The 19,979-nt window shown below is 33.2% G+C and overlaps 1 protein-coding gene across 1 annotated transcript in view; it reads left to right on the forward strand.

Annotated features, from left to right (window-relative positions):
* The window catches only part of LOC129225510 (uncharacterized), a 46,073-nt gene extending 36,611 nt beyond the window's left edge, over positions 1-9,462 (forward strand). Inside the window, exons 6-8 of the mRNA XM_054859939.1 lie at positions 485-544; positions 2,666-2,760; positions 9,218-9,462. Coding sequence (XP_054715914.1) covers positions 485-544; positions 2,666-2,760; positions 9,218-9,261 — 199 coding nt within the window. The 3' untranslated portion in view covers positions 9,262-9,462. The remainder of the gene's footprint in view (positions 1-484; positions 545-2,665; positions 2,761-9,217) is intronic.
* Positions 9,463-19,979: the final 10,517 nt, after the last annotated feature.

Below are 19,979 nucleotides of genomic sequence, written 5' to 3' on the forward strand. Positions count from 1 at the left end.
CTGTTTTACTTTTTTATTTTGTAAGTTCATGCCTCTCTTGAAATTGATCTATACCCCTTTAGGGAGGCACACCTCCCAGTTGAGAACCTCTGCTTTAGTATATCCCTTTGTCCTCCCCCCTGCGTAAAAAAGTTTTAATTTCCTGAATGAAAAGTTTTAATTTCAGCCCAGTTAGGCTCTTGCTATTAAATGTGTATTCAGCCAAGTGTTAGGCTTTCTGTATAGCATTTAAATATGTGATTTGAAAATAACCAATTTTATAAACTCACTCAACAACCTTATGATAAAGATTGTATTTTGTAATATAACTTGTGTGCTTTCTAATGCTAATTCAATGCTTTATATTTATTCATTTCATAAAAACAAAGTTTTCTTGTTTTCATAAAATTAAATTTTGTTGATTTTTAGTGTCTTTATGTGTCACAACTTCCTGAGTTCTATTCTTGTGTTTAAGTGTTCATATTCATTTTACTATCTTTTCTAGCAAGTCTTCTATTGACAGTAGAACTTATACAGTTTCAGACTTTCAAAGATGCAAAATGAGGTAAGGATGTACATAATTTTAAATAAGTAATTAAAAAATAAATCATAGTTTAAAAAAGCTGTAATTTTCATGGCAGCCAAAATGTTGATAAACAGGATTTGTAGACATCGTTGAAAACCATGATTTATTATAAATCACTCATGGCAGAACAATTTACACATTTAAATTTCAAACTTGAACAAAAATTGCTTTTAAAATTTTTTTCCTTATTATTATACTCTGTTGTCTTTTTGTGAATTTGTTCCCTGTATTCTATTCAGTATTTAAACTTGAAGTCAGGTTTGAATCAACATATGTTTTTAGGTTCTCACTAAAGAAATGGTGCATTTTAACCCCATCAACCTTCAACTGTTCACATATATAAACAGTTACGCTTTTCATCATCAGTTCAACTGTTCACATGTGAAGAACTGGAAATATTTTTTAAAAATATCATAAGTGAAGATCTGCACAGGAGCTTTCCGAACCTCACCTATCAACAGTCCCCATATTCTTGCTCAGGAACATTCTTTAAACAATAGACGCCTCAAAATTTCCTTGAACTTCTACTTCAAAACAAAACCTTACACTGGTCACCCTTTACACCTTCATATTTTTAATCCATCTGATGTTGTCTTATTTCTTCATCGTCCTTCTGCAACCCCAACGTTTGGGATCCGAATGCGCCAGGCTCTCTTAGATTTGCAGCTGTCAGATTTCAATACTCTCAATACAATAGAACTAATTGAACCATGGTGCGAAGTAAATATATCAACCATCAATGACCTCGCTAAATTCCCTAAAGAGACGACCCCAAATACAGCTTACCAGCAAATATTTTCTGATACAAAATGCAAATATTTTGATTACCATGTCATTTTCACTGACGGATCAAAAGCAAACGATCAAACGATCACGTCGGCTTTTCTACGATAGTGGATGGTCACGTTACGGCAGAAAAATTAAACCCACCTTGCTCTGTATTTACTTCAGAAATAAAAGCCATATCTACATCTCTCCTATCCATAACCCAATCCAATTACAAAAAATGGTTGATATACACTGACTCAAAGAGTTCAGTGGAAGCCATCACTCACTGCAATAATAACAGCCACCCTATAGTCCTGCAGTCATATCATTTATACAAAAATCTTATAAAAAAACAATTTCATGTTCTCTTCTGTTGGGTCCCTGTTCATGTGGGAATTGCAGGCAATGAAGCAGCCGATTCAGCTGCCAGAATCGCAAGTATCCTGGTTGATGACACTGTCCCTTTTAATGACATTAAAAACGTAATTTCTGAATGTCTTATCACGCATTGGCAGCGGACCTGGAATCTTGAAACACAAAATAAATTGCATTCCATCCAGCCCTCGGCTAAAGGTTTCATATCTTTACAACTTACCAGGAGACAACAAGTATTATTAGCTCGACTTCGCATTGGTCACACAAGGTTCACTCATAAATACCTCTTATGTCGCGAACCAGCTCCAACGTGCATTACATGTAATGTGAATCAGACAGTGTTACATATTTTAAGTAACTGCCCTAGTTTTAACCAAACACGTTTTAAATATTTTAATAATTTTAAACCCTCTTTGAAGGAGTTGCTTGGGGACCCACCCCATCGCAATTTATACTCCTTCCTCCAGGAGATTGGATTCTCCCTTTTAATTTAGTGTTTGTGCCGTTAAAATGTGATTTGTCTTTTTCTTGTTATTCAAGGTGTTCTGCTAACATATTATTTCATACGTTATTTAAATGTTTTTAGTGTCTACTTGTTTTTTATTACTTATTTTAAACTACCTATGTTTATACCTTTCACTTGAAAACATACTTACTTTTATATTTATCTATATATTTTATTCCAAAAAATCGTTTGGCGCAGTATAGCCCTCAAGGGCTCTTGCGCCATAAAAAATAAACAAACCAACCAACCAACCAACCATAAGTAAAGAAATAATTTTTCAAAAAATCTCAAATTCCATGATACAAAGGAAAGACATTTTAATCATAGAAACACTTTGCGTTGTGAAATTGATAATAATTTTTGTTTTAAATAAAAATAAAATGTTCACTTGTGTCCCACTTTCCCCCTATACATGAAAAAAAGGTATCTAATGCTTTTTATATCTTTTTCAGACCTCATTCCAATCCGACAATAAAATCTCATTCAGTTTCGCCTTCCCGTATTTGTAAGCGTTCTGTTGCTGTATCACCAAAGCGAAAAAGTGCAAGTATGTTGTCACATGAGTTTATTTTTCAGTTATAATATTTACAATTATGTTATATGTACATAGTTTGAGATGTATGTGTATGCATAGTAAATTTACTGTAGGTTTAACTATGCTATATAACAAACAAGTATTATTATTCGAGTGATTTTGAATTTTTTATGTATAACACAGGGTTGTGCTAGCTGCGCCAATTGAGCCAAACTGCTCCAAATGACCGCTAAATGAACAATTTGTGCCAAAATCGGACAAACTTGTGCCAAAAAATGCTATTTTGAATGTAATGTTGTAGTTTTTTCAACATATTTGAAAATTTTTGCAGATTATCATCAAGTTTGTGCATTTAGAGCTTGTTTTTACTATTTTTTTTTTGACTTAGCCCCAATTTTTTGCGCATTCCAAAATCCGATTGCATCCGCTTTTGAAAAACTCGGTCGTTTTAATTTATTATGTGATTCTGCTCCTTTGACTTGAAAAAATTTGTATTGGCCATTATTTTCAACCAATCTTATCTTTTGTTTTTAGAAGAAAAGGAATTGTAAGTTCGTCTTCTTGCCACGCCCACTCAACAGTTTTTAATCTTAGGTTTCTTAAGATTTTAGAACAGAAAATTGATCTCTAATTTTGGGTGGAGACACTTAAGATAGCAAAAATCGGGGAATTCTAATGCTCTGGTAAGGAATATGCAGATATTTCAAGTTTGTCAGATTCAAGCATTTTTTCCATATTCTTGGTCCGTCTTAAAATTTTTATTTATTTATTTATTCATTTTTTTTTTCATATTTTTTTCACATGTATTTTTAAATTCCTTTTCTTATGACATCGTTTCTCAAAATCATTTTATTTTTCATTGAAATTTCGTTATTAATTTTGTGATTAAATATCAAACAGTTTAAAAAAAGGTTTTAATATTATCCTTGCTTGATCTTCAGATTTGTTTATCAAATAGTTTAGAATATAATATATGTGCATATTTTAAATATAAATTGAAAGACATTGAAAAAAATTTAAAGAATAAATAATAAAATGCCAGTGCAAAGCTGCTAGAAACAAAAACAGCACAAACATATTCATGAATAAACAATCTAAATAAAATTGAAGATGCAAAAAGCAAGAACACCAAAATGTAAAAAGGTGAACCAGGGACCGACACTTTCTCAAGGGGAGGACCGGTCCCTGAGTTCACAAGGCCCTTTCTGTTTAGCAAGAGGGAAGGTCCCAATAACTTGCTACCCTCCCCGAGAGCCTTGGAGGAAAATTGAACAAGAAAACATACCTGAAAAATAATGAACGAAAGCGTTTTCAGTTGAACCATCAAGAGGAAGAAACAATCAGAAAGTAGACCTTAAAAGAGAAATTATATGCACGTGCCAGGCTAACATGCAGTTAAGACACGGCAGCAGTAAAACCTGGAATTGTAAAACACGGAGTTGAAAAAACCTGGAGTTGAAAAAAACCCGGAGTTGAAAAAAACCTGGAGTTGAAAAAAACCTGAAGTTGAAAAAAACCTGGAGTTAAAAAAAAACCCGGAGTTAAAAAAAACCCAGAGGTAAAAAAAACCATGGAGAGGAAATAAAAATGATAATAAAAAGTAATACTAAAAATTAAAAAAAATTTCTAAAAACAAAAATTGGATCGGAAATTACATCAGAAATTTTCAGGATAGATCCCAACAGACTGTCATACCTTAGGTGACCTTACTGCAATAATACAACTGTGCTATACTTCACTCTGCTGGGCAATTCCTTACTTTTCTAATGTAACTTAAATAAAAAAATTGGAGAACTTTATTATAGTCTAAAGTACTTTTCAATAAATTAAGATTTTTAGAGACAAAATCATTTTTGTTGCAGATAGTTTTAATTCTATTGATTTCATTAATTAAGGTGTTACGAAAAACTTTAATAGAAATATTTGAATTCCATGAAATCAAACGATTAACATGGAATTGAAAGGAAAGTCGTTTGTCAAAAAGATCAATATGAACGGAATTGTCTGGAAGAGAAATATTAAGATCAAGGAAATCAGATTGTTTGATATTATCATTGGTTTGAATAAGTTCTAATTCAGGAGGATAGATACTTTTGGAATCAAGAAGTGGTGTAAGTAAAGATTGGCTAAAACAGAAAAGAACTTGGATCCCTGCGGAATACAGTTGACTTGTAGGAAACAATGTTCACCATTGTAAATGTAGTTGTTAAACAAACAGAAGTTGATTAAATCTGACCATCCATTTTCACTTATATCCAGCGTGTTACAAAAGTCGTAAAAGTATGACATGAGGACTTCTTTAAGACTAGAAATATTGTGATAATTGAAAATGATGAGATCATCAATGTATCTGAAAGCCCTAAGAATGGAAAAGGTGAATTTTTTTTCAAAATGGTGTAAGTAAAGGTTGGCTAAAACAGAAGAGAACTTGGATCCCTGCAGAATACCGTTGACTTGTAGGAAACAATGTTCACCATTGTAAATGTAGTTGTTAAACAAAGAGAAGTTGATTAAATCTGACCAGCCATTTTCACTAATATCCAGCGTGTTACAAAAGTCATAAAAGTATGACATGAGGACTTCTTTAAGACTAGAAATAAGTCATATAATAAAAATATTAAATTCAATTTTTAATAAAATTCTGGATGGTGGTCACATTTGGATTATTAAAAATAATAAACCCGTTTTGGAATTTCTGAAAAACAATACTATCGACTGTATCTTTTCTTTTGAGTTCAAAGACCTCTTTACAAGTATTTCTATTTTTAGCCTTTGTAAGTTACTTTGTAATAATTCCTTTGTAAGTTACAAAAGAAAAAAAAATGTGACGAGATTGGAAATTTAAACAACAAGCGAAATCGTGCTGGAAATGATGGTGAAGTTGAATCTGCTCTAAAACTGGTTTACGAGTGTCAGAGAAAATAATGCATGAGTAAACGGTCTGATAATGCAGAAAATATTTAACTTTAAAAAAAAATTTCTGGCTTTTAAAATGGGCAAACAAGACTTGAGCATCGGACGGATGGTTTATTCGATGGAAAAAATGAACTATGTCATTCTGCTAATTTATAATTTTAAACTGCGTTTGATTGAGTAATTGTAATTTTAATTTGCAGTTGTAGAAATAAATGCTTCTTAATTGAAAAAAATCTTCATTTTGTACATCCTTGATTCCTTTCGGCTATTGTTATCAATTGGTTATTGTTATCAAATTATATTTGTCCCAAAATGATCACATTAAGCAACGCCTACTGTAAACAAATAAAAGTAGCAAAGAGAAAAAAAAACTCTAACTTAAAAATGCGCAAAGCAGCAATTACAAAAGTTAAGCACAATAATGGTGAGGAACAAAAAATTGAAAAAAAAAATAAATAAATAAATAAATAAAAAAAAAATGGGGAAGGAATTAAAAAAAAATAGAAACAAAGCCAAAGAAAAAGAAAGGCTGCTTTGAGATTGAACTCATCGGCATTGGAAATCTCAAAGTATGAAGCACCAGAACTACAAAGCAACATATAAATAGATACATATATAAAATCAAATGTAAGTAAATAACTTAACACATACCAAAAAAGAAAGAAAAACAAAAAGATTATTTAATAGCTCTTTAAAACTCGCTTGTAACTTGCTAAGGTAAAGTTTTTTAATGTAACTACTTTTTTGCTTTCTTTTCTCTCTCTCTCTCTTTTTTTTTTTTTTTAAGGCTTTTTGAATATGAAGCAATGTAAAAATATGAGCTAATTCTAAGTGTAAGAAAAAAGTAGAGCAGGACAGGACTAGTCATAATAATAAATGCAAACAAGAGTGCTTCAATTATATTGGAGTTATGGTGGTTTTGCATCCTTAATCTCCTTTTTTGTCATTTTATCATGTTACACATGTTTCTGTATGTGAAATATACATAGTTGTTCCAAATTGACGCAAAACTTAAATTTTTGCTGCTGCAAACTGCTCCAAATTTGCAATTTTACTGCTCCAGGCTACTCCAAACTCACCGTTTTACTGCTCCAAGCTACTCCAAATTCACCGTTTTACTGCTCCCAAGATTGCTCCGAAAGCGAATTTTGCTCAGTATATCCCTGATAATAAATAATTATGGATGTAGTTTATCTTTACTAATAATAAAGCTGAAAGTCTACCTGAATCTCTGTCTGTCTGGATCTCTGTGACGCGCATAGCGCCTAGACCGTTCGGCGGATTTTCATGAAATTTGGCACAAAGTTAGTTTGTAGCATGGGGGTGTGCACCTAGAAGAGATTTTTCGAAAATTCAATTTTTGTTTTCTATTCCAGTTTTAAGAAAATTTTACCAAGCAAATTATCACAACATGGAATAGTAAATTATGAAATTATCATAACATGGACGAGCCAATTAACATAGCAAATTGGCGAGAAATTCATCATCCATTATTTGTAAATATATACAGGTGAACCAAATGACCATTTAATTTTCTACTACGGGCAAAGCCGTACGGATATCACTAGTTTTAAATAATTTATTTGTATATGCATACATGCATAATTGTGTGAATATTGTTACTTACACACACGCTATATGCACAGTAGCAACCTTGTGTAGTCGAGCCCGCTTAATGGAATTTTTAGCCAATTTTCCACAAAAAATTATTCTAATAAGCGAGATATTCCATTGGACAGGATTAAAATAATGGTCATCAAAAGTTTGATACGTTGAAAATGTATTACATTAAGCTAAGATATTCTTTTAACTAATATTTTAATAAGACTGTACAATTTTCTTTTTTCTTCTTTTTGTTTGTTCTAGTTGCATAAAATAGTGGCAATCAATTAACACAGAAAGAATTGAACCAAAGTTACCAAGATTAAATACTGATGTTATTTATAAGTGACATACATATTCTTTTTACATAAACTCCATTTTCATCCTTTCCCTGGTCTCCTGGTTTGTGTTAAAAATGTCCTAATTTTTACTCTTTTTTGGAAAACTCCTTCATTTTAGGAAAATTTCAAGGCTTCTTTTCTGATTTTATATCTTTAACGAACTACATTTCCATCTACAAATGGTGACTTGTAAAGTTTAGCTTCTACAAAGAACTGTTTTGCATGCATTAATGCTAGTTTATGGAGGGTTGGACAAGTGGTCTAAGTTTCAATTTTATAGCCATCAAATTGTTATACAGTCAAACCTCGTTGACACGAATTCGATGGGGTTGCCAAATATTTGGTTTTAACCAAATTTCGCGTTAACCAATTTCAAAGTTTACCGTATTTTGTGTAAGCAGACAAGTTTTTTTTGTTTTTGTGTCTCAGAAAATACAGGAACCAAAGTACCTTAGTACAAAAATATACACCCAAGCATCAAAATGTATACTTTAAGTAAGAAACACAAGTAATTTGAAGCAGACAACGGCTATTCGAATCAGTTTTCAAACATTCAAACATCTGATTTTTCCTTGATCGCAAGACTGGATTTTCCCTGCAGTGAGGGCGGGTAAAAACACACTGAATCACTTTTAGACCTCAAACCTCTACATTGGCAGAACAGGTCTCCAGGATTACACTTTTTTTTATGCTGAAATTTAAAATCTAGGTTTGTCAGCCACTCAGTGAAGATTTCACCGTTCATCAAAGTTTTTTTTACTGTAAGCGTAGCCTACAGCTAAAATTGTTACTTTCTTGAAGCAACGTGGTTTCCCCATTTTCCTATACAAGGAGAGGAATTTTTTGCGACTTTCGAAAGTAATTTCATGTAAAAGTATGAGGATTTTCTTTTTTCTTCAAGATCTTAAAATTGTCTTCGTCTTATGCAGGATTTCGTCTAAATCTTCTTTGTGTTAAGTGATTGATTTAACAGTAATTTGTAGCTTTAACTGACGGGGAATAGCATTTTTTTCACACTAAGCAAAATTTCGGGTTAAACGAGTTCATGTTAAGGAGGTTCGACTGTATCTGTGTTATTGCTGTTGATGGAGAATAGGGTAATTTTAGCAAATTTCAATTTTTTTAAACGCAGTGGACCATTTTACTTGATGTAATACTGCCATTACTGGGCAAAGATGTTTTTCTCCAAGCATGTAATCTTTGATTACATGCTTGGTTAATTTTTCTTTTATTTTCATGTTGAAAAATTAAGTTGAAAAAAAGTTTTCTGTTTGGTGAAGGGGGTGAGAAGCAGTTGTTGGCGGCAAAAAAAAAAAAAAAAATTGCAGTCAACTCTCGAGTCTCAAGGGACCAGCTAAAACCTTTGGGGTTATTGGTAGTTCTAGGTCTATTGGAAGTTCCCACAGCCTTCTCAAGAGTTTGAAATTCAATGAAAACTTGGAGATAAAGAAATATTAGAATCATAAGCCTTCCAGCTGTTGAAAGCTGAATGTATATTGACTACATTGAGGTCATTAAATTATTAGTATGCTGGATCGGAGGCATTATTTTTTCAACTTGTCATTAAAATTAAAAACTGTTTCTCTGAAATTTATTTATTTTTCATTTAGGTCCAAGAAAATCATCACATCGATTGACGATGAATCTTAAGTGATAATGTGGTTGCCTTGAAAATGAGAAAGCATGTTCTCTTTTTATGGAGTTCATTCTTTTTTGTTTCGTTTTTTTACAAAATTGACTATTTTAATATGTACATTTTAAGAGGTTGAAAGCATTTTGAAAATTTTGTTTTCTCCTAACCTTATCTTATTTTAAATTGTATTTTGTAACATGAGTTTTGTGAATAAAAGAAGTGTTTTGCAGTTTTTTGTGTAAATAAAATTTCAGCAAACAATGCAAACGATTGATGACAAATGTAGCTTTGACTGAATTCTTTGAAAATTAGAAATTGAAGTGCAGTATAACCCCAATTTAACGATTGTCAAGGGACTCCAAAAAGTTATCATTAAATCGAGGAGCATATACATTCAATTCAGATGTACGCTTTAAAGTCTGAGAAAGGCGGCACGTTCATTTAAATACCTACAGAATTTGCTCTTATATTTAATTAGATTAAGCTTTTTCCTCAAAAAATGAAAGTATTCTTTTTTTTTTTGGAACTTAGGTTGTAGAATCCTAGACCGCATCAACATATGCTAACGTAATTCTAAAAAGAAAATTCTCTGATCATTTACCAGTGTTAAAATGGCGTACGTCCTTTCCTTTGCATGCACCAGACAAATGTTTTTCCTATCTCCTGCAAAGTAATGATTATTCTTTGACTTACCTTAGATTAGCTCTGAGGTACAGATTTGTAACATTGTCTGGTAAAATTAATTTCGGATTAACTTGTGAGGATTTATACTACAAGATTAAAAACAAAAAAGACTTTCTAAAAAAGTTCTGGTTAAAGCAAAGAAAATGTAATTCTTGTTAAAATTTTTATTCCTTTTTTCTTCTTACTAAAGTAACTGAAAAATATTAACATGTTGGAAATAAAATGCTTAAATGTATGTGTGCTTGCTCCATAATGAGACTCATAATTCATAACCAATTATTCTTCGCATTAAGATTGAACTACCCTCTAAAACACTCAAAAACCAACACAGGTGTGTCCCTTTTGAATACTACCTACGCTGGTGTATGTGGGGGGGGGGGGGGGCGAGTTTTGAGCATTTCAAAAATCTGTCAAGCATAGTTATTTATAATGTGATATTTTTTATTTATTTTTTTCAGTATTTGACATACAGGGAAATGTTTTATTTTGACAAAGCTGAACTGGATATGGTAACTTAACTGTTTTACTGGTAAGACTCATCCTCATATATATAATAGCGAATGATCGAGTAATGCTTCTGACGTCATCAACAATGAAACTCTCTCCGTGGCATGAAAATTTGATAATATTTTTTGGAAATGTTTGACATGCAGGGACATGTTTTATTTTGACAAGGCTGAACTTGATCCGGTAACTCAACTGCTTTACTGGTAAGACTATCATTTTAGGAGAATGAAGAAGCGAAAAAGTGGTCAACAATGAACGCTATCTACTGGAGTTTAGGGCATGGGCAGAGTTGGGGGGGTGGGGGGGCTAAGCCCCCATGGACAACTCATTAGCCCAACTCAAAGAAGAAAAAAACTAGTTATAAACAAGGCTTCAGAGTCGGAAGAAAAATTGCCGACTCCAACTCCTAGGTTTTGAAACGTCCGACTCTGGCTTTTTTATTATTTATTTTTTCCAAATATCCCTTCCTCATGGGAAGGGGGGGAAAACCCTAAACAGAGATTGAAATATTTATTCCTTTTTATGCAATTTTTTGCATTGTATTTTATTGTAAACCTAAGATGTATATAAAGTTAGAAACCCGTTGCCGAGAATTCCAGGCTTTTGTGTGTGTGTGTTTTTCTTGTTTAAAGTCTTAATTTTAGCTATTCTTTACTTATCCAAATCTCTCTGGTGGACTTTTCAGGTTTTAATGCTAGGCCAAAGTAGGTTGTATTTTTTAGGAAAAGCGATATGTTGTATGATTGTCAATTTTTTAAAAAAAACCTACACAGAAAGGAGAAGTACAACTATATTACGGCAAAGAGTATTAAATAGTTTTTGTAAATAGGTACTTAAAAAACTCTTAGCTGTTGTATAACTGCTTCTACATGGAGAAGTTTGAGAGGTTATGAAGGTACATGTTAGCACAAGGAATGCAGAACAACTAGTGTCGCTTCTTGAGCAGATCTATAGAACTGCTTGGTATACATAATTGGGTGCTTGAGGATGCTCTCTAATAGAATATGTCAAAATATGTTGAATAAAATGCACCCTGAAGGTTGACAGAGGACATTCTATCTTTTTATCCATTCGGGCCAAAGAAGGACCCTATGGCCAAAGTAGCCCGCGTTTACGATACATGAAGAAAGAACATTGAATTTTATAATAAAACTTTCATTGAAATAGTATTTTTACTTTCTTCTATATATAATATATAGAAGAAAGTATTGGATTCATGCAAATTTTCGAATTTCGAATTTTGACGGATTCGAACGTTTTGAGGTGTGCTGAGTCCATTTCGACTATTTTTGGAAAATGTCTGTCTGTCTGTGTGTGTGTATGTGTTTCACGTATGTGTGTGACCAGTTTTTTGTGGCCGCTCTACAGCAAAAACTACCGCATGAAATCGAACGAAATTTGGTACACATATGTGCCCCTGTGTGAACTTGTGCCCATTGGTTTTTGGCGCGGATTCCTCCAAGGGGGGTGGAGCAATGGGACGTTTTTTGAGTTTTGCTCGATTGCTATTCCCCAGGAAGTAACTGGCGGAATCAGACAAAATTTGGTCCATATGTTGTCCCTAACAGGTACAGATGCTGATTCAATTTTGGTGTCAATAGCTCAAACGGGGGTTGAGCTACAGAACGTTTTTTGCCGTCAATTGTGACTGCTGTATCTCAATAAATAATGAACGTAATCAAACAGAAATTTATCGACAAGTAGCCCTTAGAGGGTATAAGAAATGATTCTATTTTGGTGTCAACAGCTAAAAAGGGGGTGGCGCAATCGAACGTTCTTTTTTTCCATTGTGAGTGCCATATCTCAAAAAGTAATGCTGCGTTCTGGATGAAATTTGGAATAAATATGAATCCATATGTAAACAGGCGTTGGTTTAATTTTGGCGCCAATCGCTCCAGGGGGTGCTGATTTTTTTTTTTTTTTTTTTTTATTTGTGTGAATAAAAGTAGCTTTTTAATTGCAACAATAAGAAAGATAAATCGTAACAGACTGTCATCTGCGTTCAGCTCGTGCTTTTAATTGCATGGAAATGATCCGAAATATTATCTCAACGATTTAAAATTTTTAACTGTTGCCATCTTGTGTCTCTTAACAGATAAATGTTTAATTATTTTCAGCAAGGCTTTAAAAATAATTTTCAATTTTCATTCTTTGCCTTGCTTTTGAGATAAATCAGGAATTGGGATGATCATCAAGTTTTGGCATGTGTAATTTTGTTTTCGTTGGGAATATTGCTTCCTGGTTAGGCATGGGGAGGGATCAGAATTATGAGAAAGATATAGAAGAAAGTTTTGTAATGGCCACAACATACTAGTTTATTTTTGGCAGTAAGTTTTTGCTTTCAGAAAAAAGTGAAAATTGGAAATTGTTCACTATTTTTTTTATGCGGCAAAGTGAAAAATGAAATATTTTTGTAGTAAAATATTTTCTATTCAATTATGATAAGCAATTTTGATCAAATAAATCAGTAAATAAAAGGTTGAATGAATGAATGAAATTATACTGAAAAAAATAACGAATAATTATATAAATTAACTAATTAATGTATGAGGACAAATATATAAGTGAGTAAAAGAGTGAATGCATAAGAAAATAAGTAAATGAATGAATGAATAAGTGAATTGCTAAATTAAGGTATGTTAATAAAATAATTAATAAAGAATACGTGAGAGATTTAATTAATGACTGAACAATTAAATGCAAATCAGCTGCAAGAGGATCTAGATCATAGTACGGAGTGAGCTGATAAATGGGGTATGGCTGTTAGTGTTGGGAAATGTCGAGTGCTATATTTAGGGCATGGAAATAAGTGTACAAGTTATTATTTGTAAGGTTCAGTCATTAGTCAGGCAGACAAAGTTATTGATCTGGGAGTCTTAATAAGTCAGGATTTAAAGTTTAGCCAACAGTGCAGCATTGCTAGTAACAAAGCCAATAAGATGCTTGGGTTTATCAATAGATCTATTTCAAACAAATCTAAAGAAGTTCTGCCCTTATATAGAAGTTTGGTAAGACCCCATTCGGAGTATGCTGTTCAGTTTTGGTCTCCTTATCTTAAGAAAGATATTAATGTATTGGAAAGGGTTCAAAGGCGGGCTACAAGGCTAATAAATGGACTTTCCCACTTAGATTATGATTCCAGGCTTAGAAGGCTAAAAATGTACAGTATTGAGCAAAGAAGAGACTGAGGGGACATGATTCAGTTGTTTAAATTTATTAAAACGAAAGATGTTACGGGGCTGAAGTTGAGCACTGAAAACAGGACAAGGGGTCATTGTTTTAAGCTATTTAAATCTCAGGCTAACATGGATATTAGGAAAAATTATTATTTTAGCAGGGTAGTGGAACCTTGGAACAGCTTACTGGAAGAGGTGGTAATGAGCAAGGGAGTAGATAATTTTAAGAGGGCCATTGATCTTCGCTGGGGATTGTAAATTGACCAGGACCAGTCTAGCTGGGCCCAGAGCCTGTTGCTGGTCGTCACTTTTGTATTTGTATTTATTTATTTCACTTTGCCCCATCCACTTTGCCTCGCATGTGCTTGTCTAATTGTACAAAACATTTAAAAAAAAAAACTTAATAATCATTAAATAAATACTGCACCAAATAGTAGAAGGTTTCAATTAATATTTCACTTGTTAATTTACTGTCTGACCACGGACTGTATGGAAAGACAAACATCCGTTTTACAGCCGGAAAGGGACGAATCTATTATTTTTTACCGATGTCAGCTTTTGCAAAGCAGAGTCTTATTTAAATGAGTGGAATACGCGTATCAAATTTTTACTTTTCCCCCTTATTCACATAGATTTGTCTTATCTGGACGTTTGAAAATTCCATGCAATCCGTGGTTGGATAGTACTAGAACTTTTTCATTTAATAATGCCAAAAATAATTTTCGACTTACAACAAAGTATTACAATATGAGTATCAATTTTAGAAAACTGCTTGTATTACTATATTCTATAATTTTCAGTGGTAATTTTTCTTAACTCAAGTAGGCTACATGTGTTACTTCATAGTTAAAATGTTATCAGATAGGTGGCACTAAAAGCAAAGTAAATATTTCACCATTTCACTTTGCCCCATATTCCTCTACCATGTTTTTAAAATGAGCTAAAAAGTATAAAATAATTTCTCGGAGCTTTGTGTAGATTTAAAGCCCTATACAACTTCAAAATTTCTTACAGACTGTCTGGAAAATTTGTGATTATGAGTTTTTAATAGCTATCAAAGTACTTGTGAGCTTTAAAAGGCAAAACATGGGATGAATGTAAAATATATAACTATAAATGTGAAGAAAGCTTATCAATAAAAAAACTTAAACCTGAGTTTAGGTTTTTTGCATACGCTAATTTGGGGAAAGTTCGAAATAGTCATATTGGGCCACTGGTTGATGAGCACGGAGTTTTAATTCAGGACGATAGTGATATTGCTAATGTTCTTAATAACTTTTTTTCGAGTGTTTTTAACGATAACAGTATCTCAACAAGACACAAGCTATAGTACAGCTTGAGGACTTTGTTTTTTCCAGGGATGACGTTTTACTTCATTTGAAAAACATTAAAGAGACTAAGGCTCCGGGGCCAGATAATATTTATCCGAAAATTTTAGTTGAATGTGCAGAGGAATTAGCAGATGTAATCGCAAATATTTCAATGCTTCTTATAATTCGGGGACAGTGCCAGAGAACTGGAAGCTGGCTAACATTACACCGCTCTTCAAGAAAGGGTCTAAAGGGAGTGCGGGAAATTATAGACCTGTGAGTCTAACTTCGGTGGTTTGCAAAATTTTTGAAACATTGATGAAAATTAAGATAGTAAATTTTCTAGAGACTAATAATCTATTGACTCTAGTTTTCAGTACGGTTTCAGGAAAGGTAAATCTTGTGCAACTAATTTATTACATTTCTATGACAAAGTTACCATGGCTTTTGGACAATAAGAAGCCTGTAGATGTTGTTTACATTGATTTTCAAAAAGCTTTCGATAAGGTACCGCATGTTGCTCTACTTAGCAAATTAGCTAATATAGGAATAGGAGGGAAAACTTTCATTTGGGTAAAAAATTGGCTGACCGGAAGGAAACAAAGAGTAGTTGTAAGGGGAAATTAGTCTAATTGGAGTGAGGTCTTAAGCAGGGATCCTCAAGGATCAGTGTTAGGGCCTGTTTTGTTCATTGTCTTTGTGAACGATATTCACAAAAATATTTCTGGGAACATGAATTGTTTTGCTGATGATGTCAAAGTTATGGGGACTGTAGAAAATGAAGAACATGCAAGAGGATCTAGATCATATTACGGAGTGGACTGATAAATGGGGTATGGCTGTTAATGTTGGGAAATGTCAAGTGCTACATTTAGGGCATGGAAATAAGTGTACAAGTTATTATTTGTAAGGTTCAGTCATTAGTCAGGCTGACAAAGTTACTGATCTGGGGGTCCTAATAAGTCAGGATTTAAAGTTTAGCCAACAGTGCAGCATTGCTAGCAACAAAGCCAATAAGATGCTTGGGTTTATCAATAGATCTATTTCAAATAAATCTAAAGAAGTTCTGCCCTTATATAGAAGTTTGGTAAGACCCCATTCGGAGTATGCTGTTTAGTTTTGGTCTCCTTATCTTAAGAAAGACATTAATGTATTGGAAAGGGTTCAAAGGCGGGCTACAAGGCTAATAAGTGGACTTTCCCACTTAGATTATGATTCTAGGCTTAGAAGGCTAAAAATGTACAGTCTTGAGCAAAGAAGAGATCGAGGGGACATGATTCAGCTGTTTAAATTTATTAAAACGAAAGATTTTACAGGGCTAAAGTTTAGCACTGAAAACAGGACAAGGGTTCATTTTTTTATGCTATTTAAATCTCAGGCTAACATGGATATTAGGAAAAATTATTATTTTAGCAGGGTAGTGGAACCTTGGAACAGCTTACCGGAAGAGGTGGTAATGAGCAAAGGAGTAGACAGTTTTAAGAGGGCCATTGATCTTCACTGGGGATTGTAAATTGAATAGGACCAGTCTAGCTGGGCCCAGAGTCTGTTGCTGGTCGTTACTTTTGTATTTGTATAAATTATAAATGCATCAATTGTCTGTTACATGCGTCCCATATTTTTCTTTTTAAAGCTCACAAGTATTTTGATAGCAATTAAAAACTCATAATCAAAAATTTTTCCAGACAATCTAAGAAATTCTTTAATTGTATGGGACTTTACATCTACATGAAGCTTGGAGGGTTTTACTACTACGTTTACGGCTACTTTATACGTTTTAGTTCATTTTAACAATATGGCACTTTAAAACTTTTTTGTTTCATTAATTATTTGAATATAGTTTTGAACTTGTGTTTTTTGGCTTCTGTAGCAGCAAACTACCGGAAGGAGCTTCTCTCAAGTCACCAAAGATAGCTTAAATATATATTTTTTAAAAAAATGTTTCGAAAAATTTGTTTGAAAAAAAAAAAAAAAAAAAAAACATGGAACGTGTGACATTTCTCCTTCTCGTAACGTTGTCTAAAATTACGATTTTCGGCATCAATTTTGAAAATTGCCTGAATCTTCTCTCTTCCTGACCTTTTAACCGCACCTAAAAAAAATTGGACCAAAAATGCGTTTTTAAGACTTTAATTTCGAAAAATTTCGGGGGGAACGTCCATCGATTTCCCTTTTCCTACCTCTAACATCACTGTAGAAAGCATAAAACTGCGTTTTAATTTTAAATTTTGGTATCTACCCTTCCTTCAAAGCAATATTTGAGCAAATTTTTTTTTCTGTATTCGCGATTCCAATAAGCTATTAGAGGATCTGCAGTCTTAGGCCAATAGCTGCTGAAAGAGGTAAAACAAAGACCCATACACGCTCACCTACCCAATCAGACATCTGCCTTGCCCGCGCCAAATTGCAATGTTTTACCTTTTGGACTGATGTCTTAAATCACCGCAAGGTAGCGTATCCAAGCTCTAGAATGTGAAGTAAGCTTATCTTACGTTTAATAAATTTACCCTACTTCTTTTTCTTTTCTTTTTTTTTGCAAGAAATTTTGATATAAAACTTGAAGGAAGATGGGCAAAGGTGTCAGTTTCATTTCTTAATACTCTTTGCCTAAACTCGGAAAAGTCACCAATATGAAACGGTGTTCACCTTCCTATTGAATTAGCCACATACACACTCATGTTTGTGTGTGTGTGTGTGTGTGTGTGTGTGTTTTTTTTCATTTATTAATTTTGGCGCTATTTTTAAACCCCCGACACACAAAGGAAGGAGGTTATAAGTTTGACGTATCTGTGTGTCTCTCTGTAGCGCCTAAACGGATAGACCGATTTAAAAAAAAAAAAAATGTGCGTCACGGGACGCGCGGCAGAAGTGATTACTTTCATAAAAGATTAAATTATTATCATTATTTAATGCTATGAAAGTAACAATTGACTTATGGTAGCTATAATAAGCAACGAAATTTTTGCATTGTATGTTATCGAATAATCTTGCAAAGACTGCATCAAGTACAGTTCCGTGACTTGTAGTGGCTTCTTCTGACTTATTAATCATTTGTAATTGTAATTTGGATTGTAGAAACGATACTAAATTTTTAGCTCGATCAGAAGCAAAATTAACATCAAAATCTCCGGTTAAAATTAAAGGAATTGTATAATAATCTTCATTAACTAAAGCAGAACCTTCTTGTGTATAATTTAAAAGCTGTTTATGAATAAATTGAATAATATTTGAAATACTTTTGTTTGGAGACATATATATGTTGGCAATAATAATTTGTTGCTTTGCTTCATTGAGACATTCCATTTTCCACTATACACATTTCACCAATATCGTTAATAGGTTAAATGACGCGTCTTTTCTAAATATTTCGCTTATCAGAAAAAACACTCAAACTTACGAAACATTTTAGATTTTACTCTGTGATGAACAAATTAAATGTTTATTCATTATTTTTATTTTCTCGGCCGTCCCCAACCCCAGCGTTGCGTAGTCTGCGGAAATGAAGTTCGTTTAAAACATGTACACCTTATCACAATTCAAAACCCTAAATGAAGCGAGATGTTTTTAGTATAATTAATCGCAAAAATGTTTTTGTTTTGAAAATAAATTTAAAGATTAAATGCTGTTTTGAATATATATTGTTTACAATGTTATTGGTATTATATTGTAGGGATCGTTAGGAGATTACGTTATGTTGCGACGATCATCCATCTTCTGTTAGTTTCATTACTTTTTCTACTACTACTTAACGCTTAAAGCTGACCCAAAGAGTAAAGAAAAAACAAAATTTCCCCGACCATGCGCGCTTCTGTCGTATGCGCGAACGAAAGGAATGCCAGACAAGAGTTGCGCCGTTACGCGCGTTATATTACAAATCGGTTTACCCTCCCATAAGAAGTTATCACTTCAAAAATTTGTTCGAAAGGAGGGTTGATCGAGAGTGTTCTTAGCTAGGGTTGCGTCTATGGATGACATTAATTAACGAAGATATTAACTAAAAAACCCCTAAAAGATTTTTCGTGATTTTCGCAGTGAAAACATACTTAAGAAATTTTAAATTTAATACCAAAATAAAGAGAATTTTTTTCCGCGTCATATAGTGTGTTTCGAACTTCCATGTTTCATAGAATTCGAATTATAACGTGTTTTTAAAGCCGATTTTAATAACGGCTAAGCCTTTATTCACGCGATTGATAACCGAATTCATTGTTGGGCGTCAAGGAAATAAAATGCAATGACTTAAAAATTTTATCTGTTGCCAGTTTCTATTTAAAAGCAAATAAAATATTTAACATTGATTTTTAATAATATACTAAATTTTTTAAAAGGATTTTCAAATTTCCCTCTTGATTCCACAATTGCGACTAAGTCGGGGTTTTTTAAAATTTTTAATTTTATCGTTGCTTGTTTAACTAGGCCTCTCAGCAGACCCAACATTTCATCGGAGCTTTCCGGAGTACGGGGGGGGGGGGGGGCGGAGTTTATTCTCAATAGATATTATGAAAAAAGTTAACAAAATACACTCACAAATGTATACTAACATTATGGTTTCGTTTTTTTTTTTTGGGGGGGGGAGGAATTAACTGCCCTTGATCTCCCAAATGACGACTCTCGGGCTTAGCCCCCCTAGACGCAAAAAGTCTAACTTTGCCCATGGTTTAGGGTTCATTCACTGGAGTTAGGGTTAAAATTTCAACTATCAAAATATCTTCAAACAGGCAATTGCTTCGTTTAAATGTGGAAGCAATTTTCACCCGTCATACTTGGCGGGCGATTTTCTAGTTTTAGGAGAATTAAGAAAGGAAAAAAGTGGGTCAACAATGAACGCTATCTACTGGAGTTTAGATTCACTTTAGGTAGGGTAAAAATTTCAGCTATCAAAATATCACCAAACAGGACAGGCAACTGCTTCGTTCAAATGTCTATGTCCCCGTCGTTTGCAGGGGGGCGGGGGTCAGATGTTGAAAATTCACTATCCCCTGGCTGTGGAAATTAATATAATGCACATATGAGTGGGTGTGATTTTTTATTATTTTTCGATATAATTTGTATTGAGTACAGT

Source organism: Uloborus diversus, chromosome 7 (genome assembly GCF_026930045.1).
Source record: "Uloborus diversus isolate 005 chromosome 7, Udiv.v.3.1, whole genome shotgun sequence".
NCBI lineage: Eukaryota > Metazoa > Arthropoda > Arachnida > Araneae > Uloboridae > Uloborus > Uloborus diversus.